Source organism: Gymnoscopelus braueri, assembly GCF_963280865.1.
Source record: "Gymnoscopelus braueri genome assembly, chromosome: 20".
NCBI lineage: Eukaryota > Metazoa > Chordata > Actinopteri > Myctophiformes > Myctophidae > Gymnoscopelus > Gymnoscopelus braueri.
Genome location: NC_137622.1, coordinates 44,428,836 through 44,448,560, shown reverse-complemented (window position 1 = coordinate 44,448,560; position 19,725 = coordinate 44,428,836). Strand labels below are relative to the sequence as shown.

Below are 19,725 nucleotides of genomic sequence, written 5' to 3'. Positions count from 1 at the left end.
TTCGCGTAGAACTACGCGACTGGCACGCTGCGCAATTATTTAGGTTTGCGTAGAACTACGCGATTGGCACGCAATGTGTTAATGGGTTAATATTCCTGAACCGATTATATGACAAAGGTCGCAATCGTACAGAAATAATGTTTGTTCATGAGCTGGTCCAGACGGCTCCATCCACTGCCATGGATTTCATCAAACCTCCGGTGTGAGGTTTGCCACCCATGAGCGTCATGTCATATCATATCTAGAGAACGGACGGGACTGCGCGTCTTTTCCTTTAAAAACCTTCCTTGACAGGTACCAGGAAGTAATAACTAAACGTGCACGTCTTTTCCTTTCAAAACCTTCCTTGGTACGGCAGCAGAACTCATTGTATTTTCCCCAAACACGGACGTTGTAACAAATGTAACTCGATATCAGAAACGACACCAGAGTCACGAACCTGATGATAGAACGAACCTCTTGGCTGGTTTGTTTGTGTTTGGAACACAAGTAGCATCAGTGACGTCAGGACTTCTCTCTCTACAAAATATCGCAGCATGGCACCCGTGGACGCCAAAAATGACCCCCCCCCCCCCCTTTCCTGTCCGTACCGCCCGTGTTATGACGAGAAACACCCAGAGGAGGGCGCAGTTATTTGGCCACCACACAGAACTTGTTCCCCTGTAGCTGCTAACTGCCTCCAAGACCAGGCTTTGGGTCAGAAAGCGTCACACGTGACACTAACCTTAAAGGAGAGACATTTTAAGTGTTATCTTTGATGTGTCGCTTATCACTCACCATCCTTGAAAGGGACGTTGAGTTATTTCAGAGAGTCCCGTGTCGTCATTTTTTCGACCCCCTCCGTTGGCATAATGGGAGCGCGTGCCTAAGTGAAATTCGTCTATTATAACCGATGCAAAGTTATTTTTTTCTCTACTACTACTCATTGTAGAGTCTCATGATACTCAAACATGCACTGAAAGTTCCTGAGAGGCTAACGCTAATGCCGAACGAGCTAACGCTGTTTGCTTATTTCTGTTGCCAGGTTCTGGGAGAGAGTAGTAGTAGAGAAAAAAATAACTTTGCATCGGTTATAATAGACGAATTTCACTTAGGCACGCGCTCCCATTATGCCAACGGAGGGGGTCGAAAAAATTACGACACGGGACTCTCTGAAATAACTCAACGTCCCTTTCAAGGATGGTGAGTGATAAGCGACACATCAAAGATAACACTTAAAATGTCCGGATCTCTCCTTTAACTCATTGAATCCGGTGGAACGCATCTGTGTCATTTTTTGATTTATTTGGCTATTCAAAAATAGCAGATATACAAGCAGATATAGAACTGCTATATTTTGAAAAAAAATTAGAAAAATGTGTGCAAATCTTTAAATCTATATTTTTTTAAAACGAACTTTTGTTCCAGGGACTTCCAGAAGCAAAGATTAGAGTTACAAATGTTCGCTTTAAAAAACATATATATTCAAAGATTATATTTCACGATTTTTCAAAAATAGCAGATCTACAAGCTCACAGCGCGGCACCGAGTGCCGCGCTGTGAGCTCGTAGATCTGCTATTTTTGAATAGCCAAAGAAATCTAAAATGACGGAGATGCGTCCCCCGGGATTGAATGAGTTAAATAAGCAGCTAAATGTGACGCCTCTCTCTGCCCTCTGTAGCTCACATACAGCTAACACTGTTCACCCTGAGCGGGTCTGGTGCTTGTAGATCAGTGTTTCTGGTGCTTTTAGATGAGTGGTTCTGGTGCTTTTAGATTAGTGGTTCTGGTGCTTGTAGATCAGTGTTTTCCAAAAGGTGTGTGGAGGCACACAGGTATCCAGGTGTGCCTTTGGATTTTGGGACAATGACACATTATTATTAATTGCAATATATATACAGGTATACAACAACATATTTTGTAATGAACTATGAATGAACTATGAATACATATAAATGAACTATAAATAGCTAACCTAGCAGCTCACGTTGTGAGCAAACGTGAGCTTGTAGATCGGCTATTTTCTTTTCTATTTTTGAAAATGTGTGAAGGTATGAAATAGGACATAAATGGTTGAAGTTTTTATTTGACGTTAGTCAATAAAAATAAACATTGACAAAGCTGTGTTTATAGAGGCTGTTCTGAACAGATGTGAATACAGATGTGACAACCACTGCCTTTGACAATAGGACAATTCTACTGTGACTGTACAATTACGTGTGTGTGTGTGTGTGTGTGTGTGTGTGTGTGTGTGTGTGTGTGTGTGTGTGTGTGTGTGTGTGTGTGTGTGTGTGTGTGTGTGTGTGTGTGTGTGTGTGTGTGTGTGTGTGTGTGTGTGTGTGTGTGTGTGTGTGTGTGTGTATAATTAATAGTAATACAAGTAATTTATTAAAATATCTCAACCTGACATCTGGAAGTCCTTTACAGCTGTGGACCTGCCTGGTTGTGAAGAATAAAAACCTGCATCATCTCATGTCTATCATGAAGATATATATATATTGTTCTATACATTTTACAACTATTATGTACTTCATAGTCTACACATCATGTCTGTCTGTCTGTCTGTCTGTCTGCCTGCCTGCCTGTCTGCCTGCCTGCATGTCTGTCTGTGTCTCATGGATTGTCTTGCTTCATGATTTGCTTAAAACTAGGATGTAAAAAAATTATTTTCTGTTGAAGGACAATCTGAAACAGCAAAGCATCATTGAATGTTTTTCTTTTTTCTGCCATCTCTGCATAGATGAAAGCTGAACTGGACCAAATCTCACCTGTAGTAAAGGAAAGCAAACAACATTTTCTGTATAGGTGTTAAATATCTCTATATTGTGATAGTAATCATTGCTATAGAGTGTTTGTTCAGTAACAAGAGTCTCCCTGTCTCTCCAGGTCTTTAGTAAACAGAAAATTCATTTTCAGGTCGGGATATCAATTTCATCCAATCAGGAGAGATGCACTACATGATGCAACAAGTTAAATTGAAAGTGAGGAAACAAAGAAGTGAGCAGACAAAATTGTAGATGTAGGAATGATAGGATGAAATTGGCCCCCATGAAAATGTATATTCTTCTGTTGGGGAGACAAGGAGACCTCTGGTTACTGAGCAAACACAATATAGTTTTAACTTTAAAAAAAAATCACTCAAATGAATTTTAAATCACTCAAACTGGCTCCATTTTAATATATTTGTCTCTCTTCATGAAAGTCGCTTTTGGCCTTGTTGTATACATTGATTATTGAACAAAAATGCAACCTGCCAGTTGCACTTTAGAGCCTATTGACGAAGTATCCTGCACTTGTTCACTACCTTTAAAGAAGTAGCCTACCAGCACTTGAAGAAGTAGTCTGTCTACCTACCTACCAACCAGTGAAAAGGTAAAGCTGTTCACTTCAATGCAAATGATCTTGAACACACCTGCAGTCAGTCAGGTGGTTAATGTCTAACCTGCACCTGAGTCAACACACACACACACACATACACACACACACACACACACACACACACACACACACACACACACACCGGAATACATGCACCATACAGTAGGCTACACCGCGCTGGAAACAAACAAGTAGGTTAAATACAGCTTTATGTATTTTATAATGTAATATAAAGCACATTTGTGTTGGTGTTAACACCCTCAGTAACCTCAGTAAGCTGTGATAAATGGTTAAACACAGTCTAACTTTATAAATATCCACACAGTTCAAAACAAAAGGAGCCACGATTCATCAAACTGTTGTTTCATTTTGCTCTGGATTGTAAAAAGTCAAAGTTGAGATGTGATCTAACGTCTTTCAACGTTTCTACCGTCCTATAGTCTGTCTATAGGTTTGAAGCATGTGTAAATGAAATGGACCAGTATCATACAGGGATAGTTTTAAAGGATCTGCTGTGTTTTCCAGGTGTGAAGTGTGAATGGACCAGTACAGATATTATGTGTTTATCAGGTGTAATGGACAGGTATTATGTGTTTTCCAGGTGTAATGGACAGGTATTATCATGTGTTTACCAGGTGTAATGGACAGGTATTATGTGTTTTCCAGGTGTAATGGACAGGTATTATGTGTTTTCCAGGTGTAATGCACAGGTATTATGTGTTTTCCAGGTGTAATGGACAGGTATTATGTGTTTTCCAGGTGTAATGGACAGGTATTATCATGTGTTTACCAGGTGTAATGGACAGGTATTATGTGTTTTCCAGGTGTAATGGACAGGTATTATGTGTTTTCCAGGTGTAATGCACAGGTATTATGTGTTTTCCAGGTGTAATGGACAGGTATTATGTGTTTTCCAGGTGTAATGGACAGGTATTATCATGTGTTTACCAGGTGTAATGGACAGGTATTATGTGTTTTCCAGGTGTAATGGACAGGTATTATGTGTTTTCCAGGTGTAATGCACAGGTATTATGTGTTTTCCAGGTGTAATGGACAGGTATTATGTGTTTTCCAGGTGTAATGGACAGGTATTATGTGTTTTCCAGGTGTAATGGACAGGTATTATGTGTTTACCAGGTGTAATGGACAGGTATTATGTGTTTACCAGGTGTAATGGACAGGTATTATGTGTTTACCAGGTGTAATGGACAGGTATTATGTGTTTTCCAGGTGTAATGGACAGGTATTATGTGTTTACCAGGTGTAATGGACAGGTATTATGTGTTTACCAGGTGTAATGGACAGGTATTATGTGTTTACCAGGTGTAATGGACAGGTACTATGTGTTTACCAGGTGTAATGGACAGGTATTATGTGTTTACCAGGTGTAATGGACAGGTATTATGTGTTTACCAGGTGTAATGGACAGGTATTATGTGTTTACCAGGTGTAATGGACAGGTATTATGTGTTTTCCAGGTGTAATGGACAGGTATTATGTGTTTTCCAGGTGTGAAGTGTGAATGGACCGCTACAGGTACTTGGTGTTGAACCAGCAGGGGGTCCTGGGTCTGGGGGTCCTCCAGGTGGCCTGTGCGGGGCTGTGTGTGGTGTGTGGATTCATAGACGCTGCTTTCCGTAAGACCACCGCGCTGAGCTCCACCCGGACCCCGGTGTGGGGGGGACTGGTAAGACCCTTTATCATCCTACAATACTATTTATATAATACAGTGGTTCTCAACCTGTGGGTCTGGTCCCCCAGGGGTTGTGTTGTTAAAATGTTTTTAAAATATTCAAGAATGTTAAAATGAAAATAAACTAGAAAATGTGCTCCTCGGAGCACAAGTCTCCGCCAGCAGACCCGTGCTATTTTAATCAAATGAAATCACTTACCCTATCTTTAACCATAGTTCTCTAGGAATGTTCTAATATCCTTTCGATGTTCTTTACAGACTCTTGTACTTTTTCTTCCAGAGATTATAGCAATCTTTGCTGTGTCATGTTGTCAGCATTTGTGGCTCGTCTTCGTTTTTTGTCATTTAGGGATTCTTTGTCTCTGTTTAGTGTTCTTTGTCTCTGTTTCTTAGCTTTGGCCTTCTGCGCCTTTGCTTCTTCATCAGGTTTCAGATGATGATTTGCTGCTTCTTCAGTTTGCGTAATGGGAGTTAGTTTCATTGTGTGATCTCAGCCTCTCCTGTCTAAGCTATTTATATATTTATATTACATATTGTGATGTCACGTGAAACTGACCAATGTTAGGTGTTCTCAGAGGGACACACACACGCACGGACGGGTGATTTGTACTGGAAGGTACTGTTCCAATCAAGACTGATTGATCCTGTCTTACCTCACTTCAAAAACATAAATGCATTTTTGAAGTGACACACCTATTTATAGGATTTAATTTCGTCATGCGTCCCTCTAGCCAATCAAAAGCATTGGTGTCAACATATTGTCACGTGTCACGTGGAGCTTGACCAATGTTAGCTTGGCTAGGGGGGGGGGACACACAGCGGGACGAAGCGAAAACATACTCTCCGCCTCCGGCGGAGACAAAAAGATGAAAATAAATAAATAGCAGATCTACAACAACGTGGTCTACTCTAGCCTGTCTAATTCCCAGAAAATAATTAGATTTTTGAACTGAATATAATCTTTACAACAGTGGTTCTCAAAGTGGGGGCCGGGGACCACCAGGGGTCCGTGAGAAGGTTCCAGGGGGTCCCTAGCAAAATGAAATAATATAGCGTCAACATCTGTTAATTACTTTAAACTTATATACGTACGTGAAAATGGCAGATCTACAAGCTCACAACTTGTGATCTTATAGATTTGCTATTGTTTTTATTTTGTATCTTGAAAACATTTGATAAATCCATGTTGTAATATAATTTAATACATGTTGAATGGGCAAAAACTAATATGTTGGCCCAGGGGCTCCCAAACCTTTTAGCTCCAGACCCAAAAGAGAAATGTGACGTCTCCCCGGGACACAAACTAGTGAAAATAGCAGATCTACAAGCTCACAACACGTCGCCATGTTGGCGACGCATTGTGAGCTTGTAGATCTGCTATTTTCACCACTTCTTAAAATATATACATTTTCTTTTTCTAATTTTTTTTTTTTTAAATTAATTTTTTTTTTGGTTTATTTCGGAAATTCTTTTGAAAAATGTATTTGTTTTTAATGTATTAATTTATTTGAAAAAATAATAAAGAATGGGTCTCGACCCAGTGTTTGGGAACCACTGCCGTACAGACAACAGACGGTAAACGGCTCCAGGTTTATTTCCTGTTACAGTGTTTATCAGGAGCTGACAGGAAATAAACAAGTGGTTGCCTAGCAACGTAGTTCCACTGACATGATCTACATCATGATAACGTAAAGGGGTCATTTTAACACTCTGTATTTTACTGTGCACTAACTTTATAAAACACGTGTCTTATAGCCTTGTTAATGTTTAATTAAAGGAGCACTTCACCCTCTTTCAACCTTATCTTCATATAACTGCTCCTAACTAAACCATTATAATATGACACCATGTCTGTCTACTCTGTGTCTCATTGTTCAGAAACCTACCTACCAGTGACATCATCGATGGGGATTCTAAGCTAATAGAAACTACAGCCTTTCTCTTCCTGGAAAGGTAGCATGCTGAAATAGAGGCCATTGTTCTTGTATTCATCATTTAAAAGAAGAGTTTAAAATCTTGTTTGAAATGACCAACTTGCTTACCGATGATGTCACTGGTAGGCAGGTTTCTAAACTGTCCACAGCCCTCCTCTGAGACAGAGTAGACAGAAATGGTGTCATTATTATAATGAGCATTAATGAGGACCAGTTATATGAAGATAAGGTTGAAAATGGGTGATGTGCTCCTTTAATCTTCTTTGTGGTTTGTGTCTGCTTGTAGATTACAGCTGTTCCAGGAGTTCTGGCCTTGTTGGCCTCCCAGAGGAAAAACCCCACACTGGTAAGTAGACAATATATCATGTATTTATATCTCTGCTGTCTGTCGGGTAGAAACCAGCTATGTCCAGAATATTAACTTTTCGGCAAATGAAAAAAACAAAACATGTTTTTAAAACGACACAATACTGCCTCAGAGTTTGTATTGTGACTTTATAACTCCACCAGAAACTCCCTCCTTGCTGGCGCCCCGGCGTCTGCCATCAGACCTCTGGAGCTTGTTCAGAAAGCTGCGGCTCGTCTGGTGTTCAACCGCCCCAAGTTCTCCCACACAACCATCCTTCTCCGTTCTCTACACTGGCTCCCCGTAGCGGCTCGCATCCAGTTTAAAACCCTGGTGCTATAGCTAAAGGAACAGCTCCTTCTTACCTCCCGGCTATGGTCGATGCTTACACCCCTGCCCGACCACTTCGGTCTGCCGCCTCGGGGCGACTGATTGCCTCGTCGCTCTAGAGTCCTTCTGGCTGATCTACACGGTCAAAACTTTTTTCTGTTCTGGCCCCACAGTGGTGGAATGAACTCCCCACTGATGTCAGGACAGCAGAGTCACTGATGTCAGGACAGCAGAGTCACTGATGTCAGGACGGCAGAGTCACTGGTGTCAGGACGGCAGAGACACTGGTGTCAGGACAGCAGAGTCACCATAGACATATAAAGGTAGACGCCTCCTCTGGCTCCGAAGCGTCTGTATGGCGGGCGCGCTTCCGCTTCCCAAGCTTCCTTGGGGGGCAGCTGGAAATGTCCGCGTGCGTCACAGAAGGGGGCGTTCAGTAGGCCAATGAGAGGCAGGTGGGGGCGGGACAACTAGATTCTGACAAGTCCTGGAAAAGACGCGCTGTGATTGGCCAGTGCCCGTTCCCCCCATTTCCGGGGGGAACGGGCACTGGCCAATCACAGCGCGTATGGCGGCCACCATACGAAACGGGTCACTCCAACGAACTGCAGAGGCCAATGAGGTATCTAGGTTTCTATATCTATGAGAGTCACTGCCTATCTTTCGCCGCAGGCTGAAAACCCACCTCTTCAGGAAACACTACCCTTCCTCTTTGCCTGGCCTACTTGTTGTCAATTAGTTGTACGAGCTCTTGTCTTATTGGATCTTGTTTAGTCGATACACTTATTTGTTTTAGCTCATGCTCATTTGATTTAGCTATTTTGTCTCATCTGTTTAAGGAAAATAGGTAGCTGATATATTGCACTTTTACTTTAGCGCTAGGTATACTCTTAGTTGCTTGTTTTAGAAGAGAATGCTCTTAAGACTTCTGGTGATTAGTAGTTTCGTCGCTTTGGGTAAAAGCGTCTGCTAAATGACTGTAATGTAATGTTTATACAGTGCATTGTCAGATACTTGAATGTGTCCTTATACTCCACTAACTCCATTTGAGCTGTATGTGGGTAAAGTGATGATAATATAAGGACACATTCAAGTATCTGACAGTGTATAAAGTCACCATACCAACTGTGATGAGACAGTATTGTGTTGTTCTAAAAACATTTTTTTTTTGTATTTCCTGAAAAGTTCATATTTTGGACATTGCTGGTTTCAGCCTGACAGCAGAGATATACAGCTCTGAGGCACTGTTATACATTTGGTCTAATGTGTCTATCTGTCTGTCTGTGTGTCTGTGTGTCTGTGTGTGTGTGTGTGTGTGTGTGTGTGTGTGTGTGTGTGTGTGTGTGTGTGTCTGTCTGTGTATCAGGTCAGTTGTATGGTGGTGTCGGCCATCTTGTCGTGCGTTGCCGTGGTGATGATGTCTGTTTACTCCTGTGTGACGCTGAGCTACGGAGAGGAAGAGGAGGAGGTCTTCTACCATCACCACAGTCCTGATGTGGTAACACACACACACACACACACACACACACACACACTAATTTTAACATGTTAAAAATAAAATATTTCATTCATTCATATGACGGAGACGCTGTTACTTACATAGAGTACTGAGTACTTCTACCAGTAGAGTACTGAGTGATATGCTGTTACTTATAGAGTACTGAGTACATATACCCATAGCCTACTGAGTACTACCCATAGAGTACTGAGTGACATGCTTATTGTATCATGAAGACATATGTCATGATGATTTTGTGAATGTAACCTTAACTGTACCTTTAATATGTGTGTCCTTGTTTGCTCTCCTTTATGTGAACATAAGTAAATTAACCCATTAACTCTTTCACTGCCAGACTTATTTCAGACTGTGTCGTCCCAGTGCCAGGAAAAAGGTGCATTTTTCCTCTGTTTGTTTTTTAACATTGAAGTGAATGGAGCAGCAATTTTTTGGATAGCGTTATCTCCTAGTTCCTTTGAGATAAAAAAAAAAAAAAAAAATCAGAAAAAAATAATAATAATAATAAATAATAATAATATATTTTTTTTTTTTTTTTTTTATATATTTTCGTCATTCCGTCATTGGCCATGATAGCCATAGAGCCATTGGATGGGAATTCCTGTTTTTGGCAGTTAAAGAGTTAAGACCTGAGGCCGATTCTAAAAACGCCGTCTAAATCCTACGTTTTCTGGAAAACTTGAAAAGAAAAAGAAAAAGAATCCTGCTATTTATCGTCTCTTTCGGGTGGAAACCTTGTATGTCCAAAACTGTAACTTTTCAGGATTCAAATTCAAAAGCATCAAAAGTAGCAGATCTACAAGCTCGAAACGCGTCGCTTCGCGCCGCGTTTCGAGCTTGTAGATCTGCTACTTTTGATGCTTTTGTGTGACGCTGTAGTGTGATCAAGTATGGAGTTAATTTACGAAAAAACACACACAAAGTTAGAATATGGAGATAAGAGTTTTCTGCCCGACAACAACGATATATAGCAACAACTAAAATGACACAGAGGGGTTCCCAGCTTTAAGTGTGTGTGTGTGTGTGTGTGTGTGTGTGTGTGTGTGTGTGTGTGTGTGTGTGTGTGTGTGTGTGTGTGTGTGTGTGTGTGTGTGTGTGTGTGTGTGTGTGTGTGTGTGTGTGTGTGTGTGTGTGTGTGTGTGTGTGTGTGTGTGTGTGTGTGTGTGTGTCAGACCTTCGTGCTCCATGGCATGGTGAAAGGAGCCAACGCCACCATCCTGCTGACCTGCTCACTGAGCCTGCTGCTCTGCAGCCTCATGTCCTACGCAGGCTGTCGCAGTCTGCCCTCTAGTGGATGCTACGATGCTCGCACCGGACTGGTGCGTCTCTCACACACTTTTATTCATAAAGCACATTCACATCCACCAGGGTCGACCAAAGTGCTGTACAGGGTCACATTAGGTAGGTACGGTAAAACAGACTGACCAAAAATGAAAGAAAAGATTAAAACAGGAAGAATGAAGAGAGGCAAAACAAATAAAAACATTATACAATAGGAGTGTAGAAATGGGGCTAAAAACAGCATTTCAGGATTATACTGTAAAGGCCAGGGTTCACACTTTAGACTGAGCTAAAGGTCAGGGTTCACACTATCAGACTGAGCTAAAGGTCAGGGTTCACACTATCAGACTGAGTTAAAGGTCAGGGTTCACACTATCAGACTGAGTTAAAGGTCAGGGTTCACACTATCAGACTGAGTTAAAGGTCAGGGTTCACACTATCAGACTGAGTTAAAGGTCAGGGTTCACACTATCAGACTGAGTTAAAGGTCAGGGTTCACACTATCAGACTGAATTAAAGGTCAGGGTTCACACTATCAGACTGAGTTAAAGGTCAGGGTTCACACTATCAGACTGAGTTAAAGGTCAGGGTTCACACTATCAGACTGAGTTAAAGGTCAGGGTTCACACTATCAGACTGAGTTAAAGGTCAGGGTTCACACTATCAGACTGAATTAAAGGTCAGGGTTCACACTATCAGACTGAGTTAAAGGTCAGGGTTCACACTATCAGACTGAGTTAAAGGTCAGGGTTCACACTATCAGACTGAGTTAAAGGTCAGGGTTCACACTATCAGACTGAGTTAAAGGTCAGGGTTCACACTATCAGACTGAATTAAAGGTCAGGGTTCACACTATCAGACTGAGTTAAAGGTCAGGGTTCACACTATCAGACTGAGTTAAAGGTCAGGGTTCACACTATCAGACTGAGTTAAAGTCCAGGGAGAAGAAATGAGTCTTTAGTAAAGATTTAAACACATCTAATGAATGAGAAGAGTGCATGATCCATGGACTACAGATGCAAATGAGCTCTACACTGAAGTCCAGCATATTCACACCTGATCATGTCTACGATAAGTGTTCTTTAACGTGCACTGTCCCTGTCAAATAAACAAAGAAAGTTAAGTAACTCTAGAATACACCACTGTTTCTCAACAATCGGTCCGGGGACCACTAGGGGTCCAAAGGGACCCTTAAGGGTCTATCACGCTCAGTAAACACTGATGGTTTTACAGTGTAGATTGGAGTCCCAGAGATGAAACATGGTAGTAAATGGGGGTTTGTGGTCTAATGCATATAAAATGGTGGAGAATCACTGAACTAAACTATACTGGAAGCCCCGCTCTACACTGTACGATCCTCAGTGTTTATTTAACTCTGAGTTACAGACCTGTAAGGGTCCATTTTAGGCCTCCTGGTGGTCCACAGACCAGCCTTTGAGAACCAGGGGTCTACACTGTGAGTGACAGCGTTCCATACTGTCCCTCGTCCAGTGGATGAATCTGTCAGTTCACACAATGACCTGAATCCTGAAACGTATGAATAAATAATGAACAACGTGTGTGTGTGTGTGTGTGTGTGTGTGTGTGTGTGTGTGTGTGTGTGTGTGTGTGTGTGTGTGTGTGTGTGTGTGTGTGTGTGTGTGTGTGTGTGTGTGTGTGTGTGTGTGTGTGTGTGTGTGTGTGTGTGTGTGTGTGTGTGTGTGTGTGTGTGTGTGTGTGTGTGTGTGTGTGCGCGCGCGCGCTTTCAGGAGACCCTGGTTCCTCAGACAGACCCCTACACAGACACAGAGTTGTGTGCCTGGCAGGGTAAGTTTTTACCCAAAATAACTCATCTACAAGATCACAACGCATGCACCACCCACCTCTATTACACCTGCTTTTCACCACCAGAACAAGATCCATTGCAAGTTTAAAACAAAGTAAAGCACAGGGAACGTATATTTGCTAACTTTATTATCTAATCACAAATGTCATTGCTTTACATTATAAAGCAGAGGGAGAAGTCTTCAAGGTCTGGTACTGGATGGTGTGGAAGCTCTTTCTGGCTTCATCCTGCAACACACATTACAACAACACACAATACAACAACACACAATACAACAACACACATTACAACAACACACAATACAACAACACACAATACAACAACACACAATACAACAACACACAATACAACAACACACAATACAACAACACACAATACAACAACACACATTACAACAACACACAATACAACAACACACAATACAACAACACACATTACAACAACACACAATACAACAACACACAATACAACAACACACAATACAACAACACACATTACAACAACACACATTACAACAACACACAATACAACAACACACAATACAACAACACACAATACAACAACACACAATACAACAACACACAATACAACAACACATTGTTATGTCACAATGACAGTGTAGAATCACATGTTCATGCATAGTTTGATTCAATGTGTGCTTACAGACCTGAGTTATTATTAATACTGAAAAATAGAGAGTCTACTTACCATCTATTTCTTGTATTTCACACCTTTGTGGGCTGCCTCCAGGAGTGGCCTTTTGGACAGGAACACATAGCTGTGCACTCTTCAGTGAAGTTTATACACATTTTGTACAATTATCTATTATTGTACCTCTGCCTTTGCTGCTGATGTCAAAGTCCGTTCTACACACAGTGCAAAATGCATGAACTTCGTCAATGCGAAATCATTCTATGAACTCTAGTTCCTTGCTCCATTGCTCACAAAAAGAAAAAAAAGTGGTTGATTATCTGCGTTTCACAAACCGTAAGCCTACTAGAGCAGTGAGCGCAGTTTCATCCACAACACCGGCCGGTTCCCACGGCAGTCACATGTAAACAAGCATGGGAGGCGTTCTCAGTGTGAGTGACTGTTGAGCGAGCCAATGACGAAACAAAACACTTGCAAAAAACGCAGCAATGCGGAGCCAATAGGCTGGCTGGCTGCCAGCTGATATTATACCAATGAAACGTGAGAATGACCGTGATATGTAAATGTATGCCAGTAGGCTGGCTGGCAGAGCTGTATTCTATAACAATAACACAGGAGATTTATGTAAACGACACATACACTGTAATCACTCTCACAAAAACCAGACAATTACTCGTCCGGCCAGAGGTTGAGCTGGAAGGAGGACAGCTGGGTCAAATACCGGACTGTCCGGCCTTAAATCGGACGATTATTTTTTTACTTTTGATACTGGCATACTTAACTCTGCATATTCTTGTATTTGTATATACTTCTGATTCCTGAAATAAACAAAACTGGGGAAAAAAAAGGTTTATACAGATTTACAGCTCTGCCTTGACACTGTCTATTTGGAGACTATTTATTTCATCCCTCCACGCTGTTGTCATCATAGAGAACACCCTTTCAGTGTGACATTACTGCAGGCAGGGTATTGAGCAGCCACTTTCTTCAGATTTGGCAGTGGAACATCTTTTTCGCAGAGCAGCTTCAGGTATCGCTCCTCACCGTGGGCCTCCTCCATTTCAGCAGAGCTCAAAACTGCCTCCACAGTCCCATACTCCTCATAGAGGTCATCCATGGTGATGTCCTTCAAATTGCAGGCCTTGGCAGCAGCACTGAACTCTTCAAAGGGAACACTTGAATCACTTGACAGATCCAATTTGGAGATTTTGCTGTGAAGGCTGCTGTCATCAAAGTCATACATATCTCCCAAGTACTTCCTAGCCCTCTCATAGAATGTAGTGAAGTCAGCATCACACTTCCTGGTCTGGTCTGGAGTCAGCTGACTCAGCTTGGTGTTTACAGCAAATCCAAAGAAGTGGTCATCATGTCGCGTTGTGTAGGATAAGGGCTAAGCAGTTAGCAGCAATCATATCTTTCTGGGCCTGTTTTAATTTTTGATAGACACTGTTGCGCCTTCCGTAGTGCACACGTGCATTGTCTGCAGTGTATGCTGAGACTTTATTCAAATCCAGCTCAGATTCTTCTAACTTGGTTAAAAGCTGATGGGTGATGGCTGCTGATGTTTCATCACCATCACTATAGAAGTTCAGAAGGGCATTCTGCACACCTTTCTCAAAATGCAAATATCTCAGGCTCAGCGTGATGGGAAAGCACTTTGTTGTTGTGCCTTTATTGGAAGCATCTCTCTCTCTCTCTAGGTCGTCCTCAGACGAGCCCTCCATCGTTGCTTCCAGTCATCCCGACTCTCCATACATCTGGCCAGCTCATTGGTGCTATGGGCTCCTGCATCCTTCTTGAGCGTGTCCACATATGTTAGTGTGGGGCGTCCTCTTGACCGGTGCCCATGTGTTGGTTCCCACAGCACCAGTTTGCTGGCTGGCAGCTCTCGGTGCCTTTGGCAGTGTCCTGCTAGTCTCATTCTCCTTACAGCAATCTTCTCGCTCACCCTTGGTATTCCCTCATACAGGATTCTGTTGGTAACATGCGCACTCTTGCTGATGTTAAGCACTGCACGCAGCATCCTGGTGTAGCACCCGTCCAGGGACTTCTCAAGGGCTGGTTTCAGGGTCCAGCATTCACTGCCATAGAGAAGAACGGACTCTACTGTCGCGTAGAAGAAGCTGAGTTTGATTTGGCGGGGGAGATTGGAGTTCCATACACTGGTCATGCCATTCAGGGCCCTCCATGCAAGTGCCTTCCTCACCTTAAGATCTTTCTCAGTTGAGTTGACCCATGAGCCCAGGTATTTGAAGTCCTCGACTTCTTTCAGCACAGATCAGCAGAGAGAACGGAAGCTCATTGTCCTTTATAATCAGTGTGGGTCTACACCGTGGGTCTCCACCGAAAATGGTGCCGGTACATTTTCACAGAGTGCTTTAGCCTTTGTTTGTCCACATGTGATGCCTATAGCTATGGGTGAATCGTTGTAGATTTCTCTATTTCTCTATCCACTTTAATGCCACAGTGAACACTACCTGTAGGACTGATGGTGTTTGACAGAGTGATATACTTTACAGAGCTCTGCTGCTGTTGTTCTGTCCTCAACTGGTGATCCAACAGGGTGGAAAAAGGATGAGAGGCTTGATGCACAGCACTCTTCACATTTGCGCGATGTTTATCTGTCAAAGAAAGCAGGCCTTTCAATTGTACCTCTGCCTTTGCTGCTGATGTCAAAGTCCGTTCTACACACAGTGCAAAATGCATGAAATTCGTCAATGCGAAAGAATTTCATGAACTCCAGTTCCTTGCTCCATTGCTCACTAAAAGAAAAAAAAGTGGTTGATTATCTGCGTTTCACAAACAGTAAGCCTACTAGAGCAGTGAGCGCAGTTTCATCCACAACACCGGCCGGTTCCCACGGCAGTCACATGTAAACAAGCATGGGAGGCGTTCTCAGTGTGAGTGACTGTTGAGCGAGCCAATGACGAAACAAAACACTTGCAAAAAAAACCTCAGCGCGTTCACGCAGCAATGCAGAGCCAATAGGCTGGCTGCCAGTGGTGATAAAATTACTCAAATTATTTACTTAAGTAAAAGTACCAATACTGCAATATAAAAATACTCTGTTACAAGTTAAAGTCCAGAATTCAAAATGTACTTGACAAAAAGTACAAAAGTATTGGCATCAAAATGTACTTAAAGTACCAAAAGTAAAAGTACTAAATATTTGAAAATAGCAGATCTACAAGCTCACAACGAGTTGTGAGCTTGTAGATCGGCTATTTTCAAATAGCCTAGGTATAAAATAGGGCTAAAGTGGTTAATGTATGTTTCATTATATCATCATTTATATCTGAAAAGTAACTAGTAACTAAAGTTTTCAAATAATTGTAGTGGAGTAAAAGTACAATATTTGCCTCTGAGATGTAGTGGAGTAGAAGTAAAAGTAGTGAAAATTGGAAATACTCAAGTAAAGTACAAATACCTCACAATTGTACTTAAGTACAGTATTTAAGTAAATGTACTTAGTTACTTTACACCACTGCTGGCTGCCAGCTGATATTATACCAATGAAAGGTGAGAATGACCGTGATATGTAAATGTATGCCAGTAGGCTGGCTGGCAGAGCTGTATTCTATAACAATAACACAGGAGATTTACAGAGACATGTAAATGACACATACACTGTAATATCTCTCACAAAAAAACGGACAATTATGAGTCCGGCCAGAGATTGAGCTGGAAGGAGGACGGCTGGGTCAAAAACCCACAGGGCTCTATAATGTACTTGGTCCCCTCCTTTTCCCCCTCTACACCAAATCCCTTCAGATCATATCTGTTGTCATGTTCCTTCTGTGCCCACTAGGTGGCGATGACGTCAGGCTCTTCAACTGTCCAGCCGGGTCAACAGTGGACAGGGAGGAGGAGGCCCCGCCCACACTGCCTGCCTACAGCCGACTGACATGACCCCATGATGACCCCATGTGACCTCTAAGAGGACTACAACACACTGACATGACCCCATGATGACCTCTAATAGAGGACTACAACACACTGACATGACCCCCTGATGACCTCTATTAGAGGACTACAACACACTGACATGACCCCATGATGACCTCTAATAGAGGACTACAACACACTGACATGACCCCATGATGACCTCTAATAGAGGACTACAACACACTGACATGACCCCATGTGACCTCTAATAGAGGACTACAACACACTGACATGACCCCATGATGACCTCTAATAGAGGACTACAACACACTGACATGACCCCCTGATGACCTCTAATAGAGGACTACAACACACTGACATGACCCCATGATGACCTCTATTAGAGGACTACAACACACTGACATGACCCCCTGATGACCTCTAATAGAGGACTACAACACACTGACATGACCCCATGTGACCTCTAGAGGACTACAACCATAGATATATAAACCTAGACACCTCATTGGTCTCTGCAGTTCATTGGAGCGACCTGTATCGCGGCCGCCATTTTGGAGAAGGTAAGCTTCCTGACTACTGGTATCTATTTTTAGACAACTAGATTCTACCAAGTCCCGCAAAAGACGCGCTGTGATTGGCCAGTAGTCAGGAAGCTTACCTTCTCCAAAATGGCGGCCGCGATACAGACGCCTCAGAGCCGGAGGAGGCGTCTACCTTTTATATGTCTACAGACATTTAAAAAAACACCAACGTGTGTCAGCTTGCACCAGCTTCAGGGTGTGATAAACAAAGTCACAGAGTAGGCCTTATAGGTGTGTCCCAGTGAGGACCTGCAGTCTTTCCTCTGGCCACCTGGGGGCATCATACAAATACTGTTTTTTTGATTGATTGAATATTTTATTAGGCATACATGTAAAAACAATGGGGGGGGGGCGGGGTGGCTCTCTAACAGGAAAAATGGTACTACCTCCCCTTTTGGCCTCCTGAAAGGTGAAATAATTTCTGCCAGGGACTCAACGTAAGAGAAGATTTGTGCATTTTTCAAAATATTTCAAGATTTATCAAAATGTTTTAAATGAAATAAAAATCACACCCTGTGTGAAGTGGGCGGTGTCTTGCTAGCTAATCACAATACTGAATGGAGTCAACCAATCATGTACAAAAAATAAATACATTTATTGAAACACTCTTTATGAAAGAGTGAAAGAGTGTGTGATTCACTTAAAAAAAACAATAAATGTGTTTTTTTTAAAGTGCATAGTCCTATTTATAGGGCTATGCACATGTGTCATGTTTCCCTAGCCAATCACAGTCCTGAATAGACTGTGATTGGCCAATCACGGTGCAGGGTTAGGGGGGTACACTGGTGGCCAATCACAGCGCAGGATTTGGTGTGCAAATATCCAAACCTCACATATAAGGGCGGTTTTCACCGCCCAAAAATAGCCGATCGCTTGTAAGCTTGTAAGCTCAAAACGTGATTGGAATGCGTTGTGATCATGTAGATCAGCTATCCCAAACAAAGTATAACATAGGATTAAAGTTGTTTATTTTGTTTATAAAGTTGTGGATTTTCTGTCTTCTCCAGCCTAATGTCTGAGATATCTCCCTTTGAACGGGGTGACTTGAGTGGAGGAGTCATTAAGCGAATTACTCAAACCTGGTGTCTTTTAAGATGGTTTATTTACTACACACACATATACAAACATAAATCTCTAGTCTAGTACACTCTAATACCACTACAAGGAGCACAGTAAGTTACATGGTCAGTTGTTAGACACCAGTCAGGTTAGGTTAGTACCCTGTTACCAGGTACCGGTTAGGTAATTAAACCTGATGAGAGAGAGAACAAGCACACAACACACAACAGTATTAAGGATATGAATTCACCCCATTATGAACACATCAGAAATACAAACATTACAGTGTTAAACTCACGTACTATATTCCACTCTCGTCATGATGAATCTGACACCACTAGCGAATCAAGACCCTTTATAACTCTTGGTTACATCCAGGAAGAGCTGCCTCTGGGGTTGGACTTATCCCCCATAAAGCATTGCAGTTTGCAGGCACTGGTTTCCTGTTATGTTTCCCCTCATTGGATCACTCCAATGTGGGTATCACTCCGCGGCGGAGGGATACATTCGAGGTAAGGATTAACTGATTCACTACCGTGCGCACCTGTGCGTGCGTGGGGGTGTGGCCTCCCCTATATAGGCACACCACACCCACGCGCGCCTGCTTTTTCATTTCTCGGCGGAACATTCAGGTTCAAGGTCGGTAAGTGAGCAGAGAAGGTATGTAACCTCTACTATAGCTCAATTATTTCACATCCAAGTGTTCTCAGTGGCTAGGTTTAGCCTGGAGCTGCTAACTTTGTAGCCCTCCTCACGAGAACTCTTTATTATTGTGCCGTGTGTACCATTTATGCTGGTTGCTAAATGTTTGTAGCGCTGTTAGCGCTGGTTAGCAGCCGGCTGCACTAACCAAGCCTCAGCTTGTACTAGCTTTGCTAGCTGTTCTGAGGTCTTTTTGTGCTTTCTTTCCTTGTTTCGCAGGAATCCCAATTAAAGGAAATTCTGCTTTATATTATTATATATATATTATAGTTTGTATTTACAGTCAGTTTTACCATAACCTGGTGCTGACTGTTATTCCCCTTAGCTGACAGGCATCTCCATAACCTGGAAGCCTGGTCAGACTGTTGTGCTTTATATTTCAAATTTTGTGTTTTCAGTCAGTTTTACCATAACCTGGTGCTGACTGTTATTCCCCTTAGCTGACAGGCATCTCCATAACCTGGAAGCCTGGTCAGTCTGTTGTTTGCTGACTACATTTATTGCTGTTTAGGGGATAAGTGTAGTGTTTTCAGTTACAACTGT

General features: G+C 42.3%; 1 protein-coding gene across 1 annotated transcript; it reads left to right on the top strand.

Moving 5' to 3' along the window:
• Window positions 1–4,880: 4,880 nt before the first annotated feature.
• Window positions 4,881–16,850, top strand: LOC308076509 (uncharacterized protein; the record flags this gene model as incomplete). The annotated part of the gene is made up of 6 exons (XM_080416839.1): window positions 4,881–5,045; window positions 7,272–7,331; window positions 9,028–9,159; window positions 10,350–10,496; window positions 12,207–12,264; window positions 16,743–16,850. 6 exons carry the CDS (start codon window positions 4,881–4,883, stop codon window positions 16,841–16,843), a joined length of 663 nt encoding a protein of 220 aa, XP_080272965.1. The 3' UTR covers window positions 16,844–16,850.
• Window positions 16,851–19,725: the final 2,875 nt, after the last annotated feature.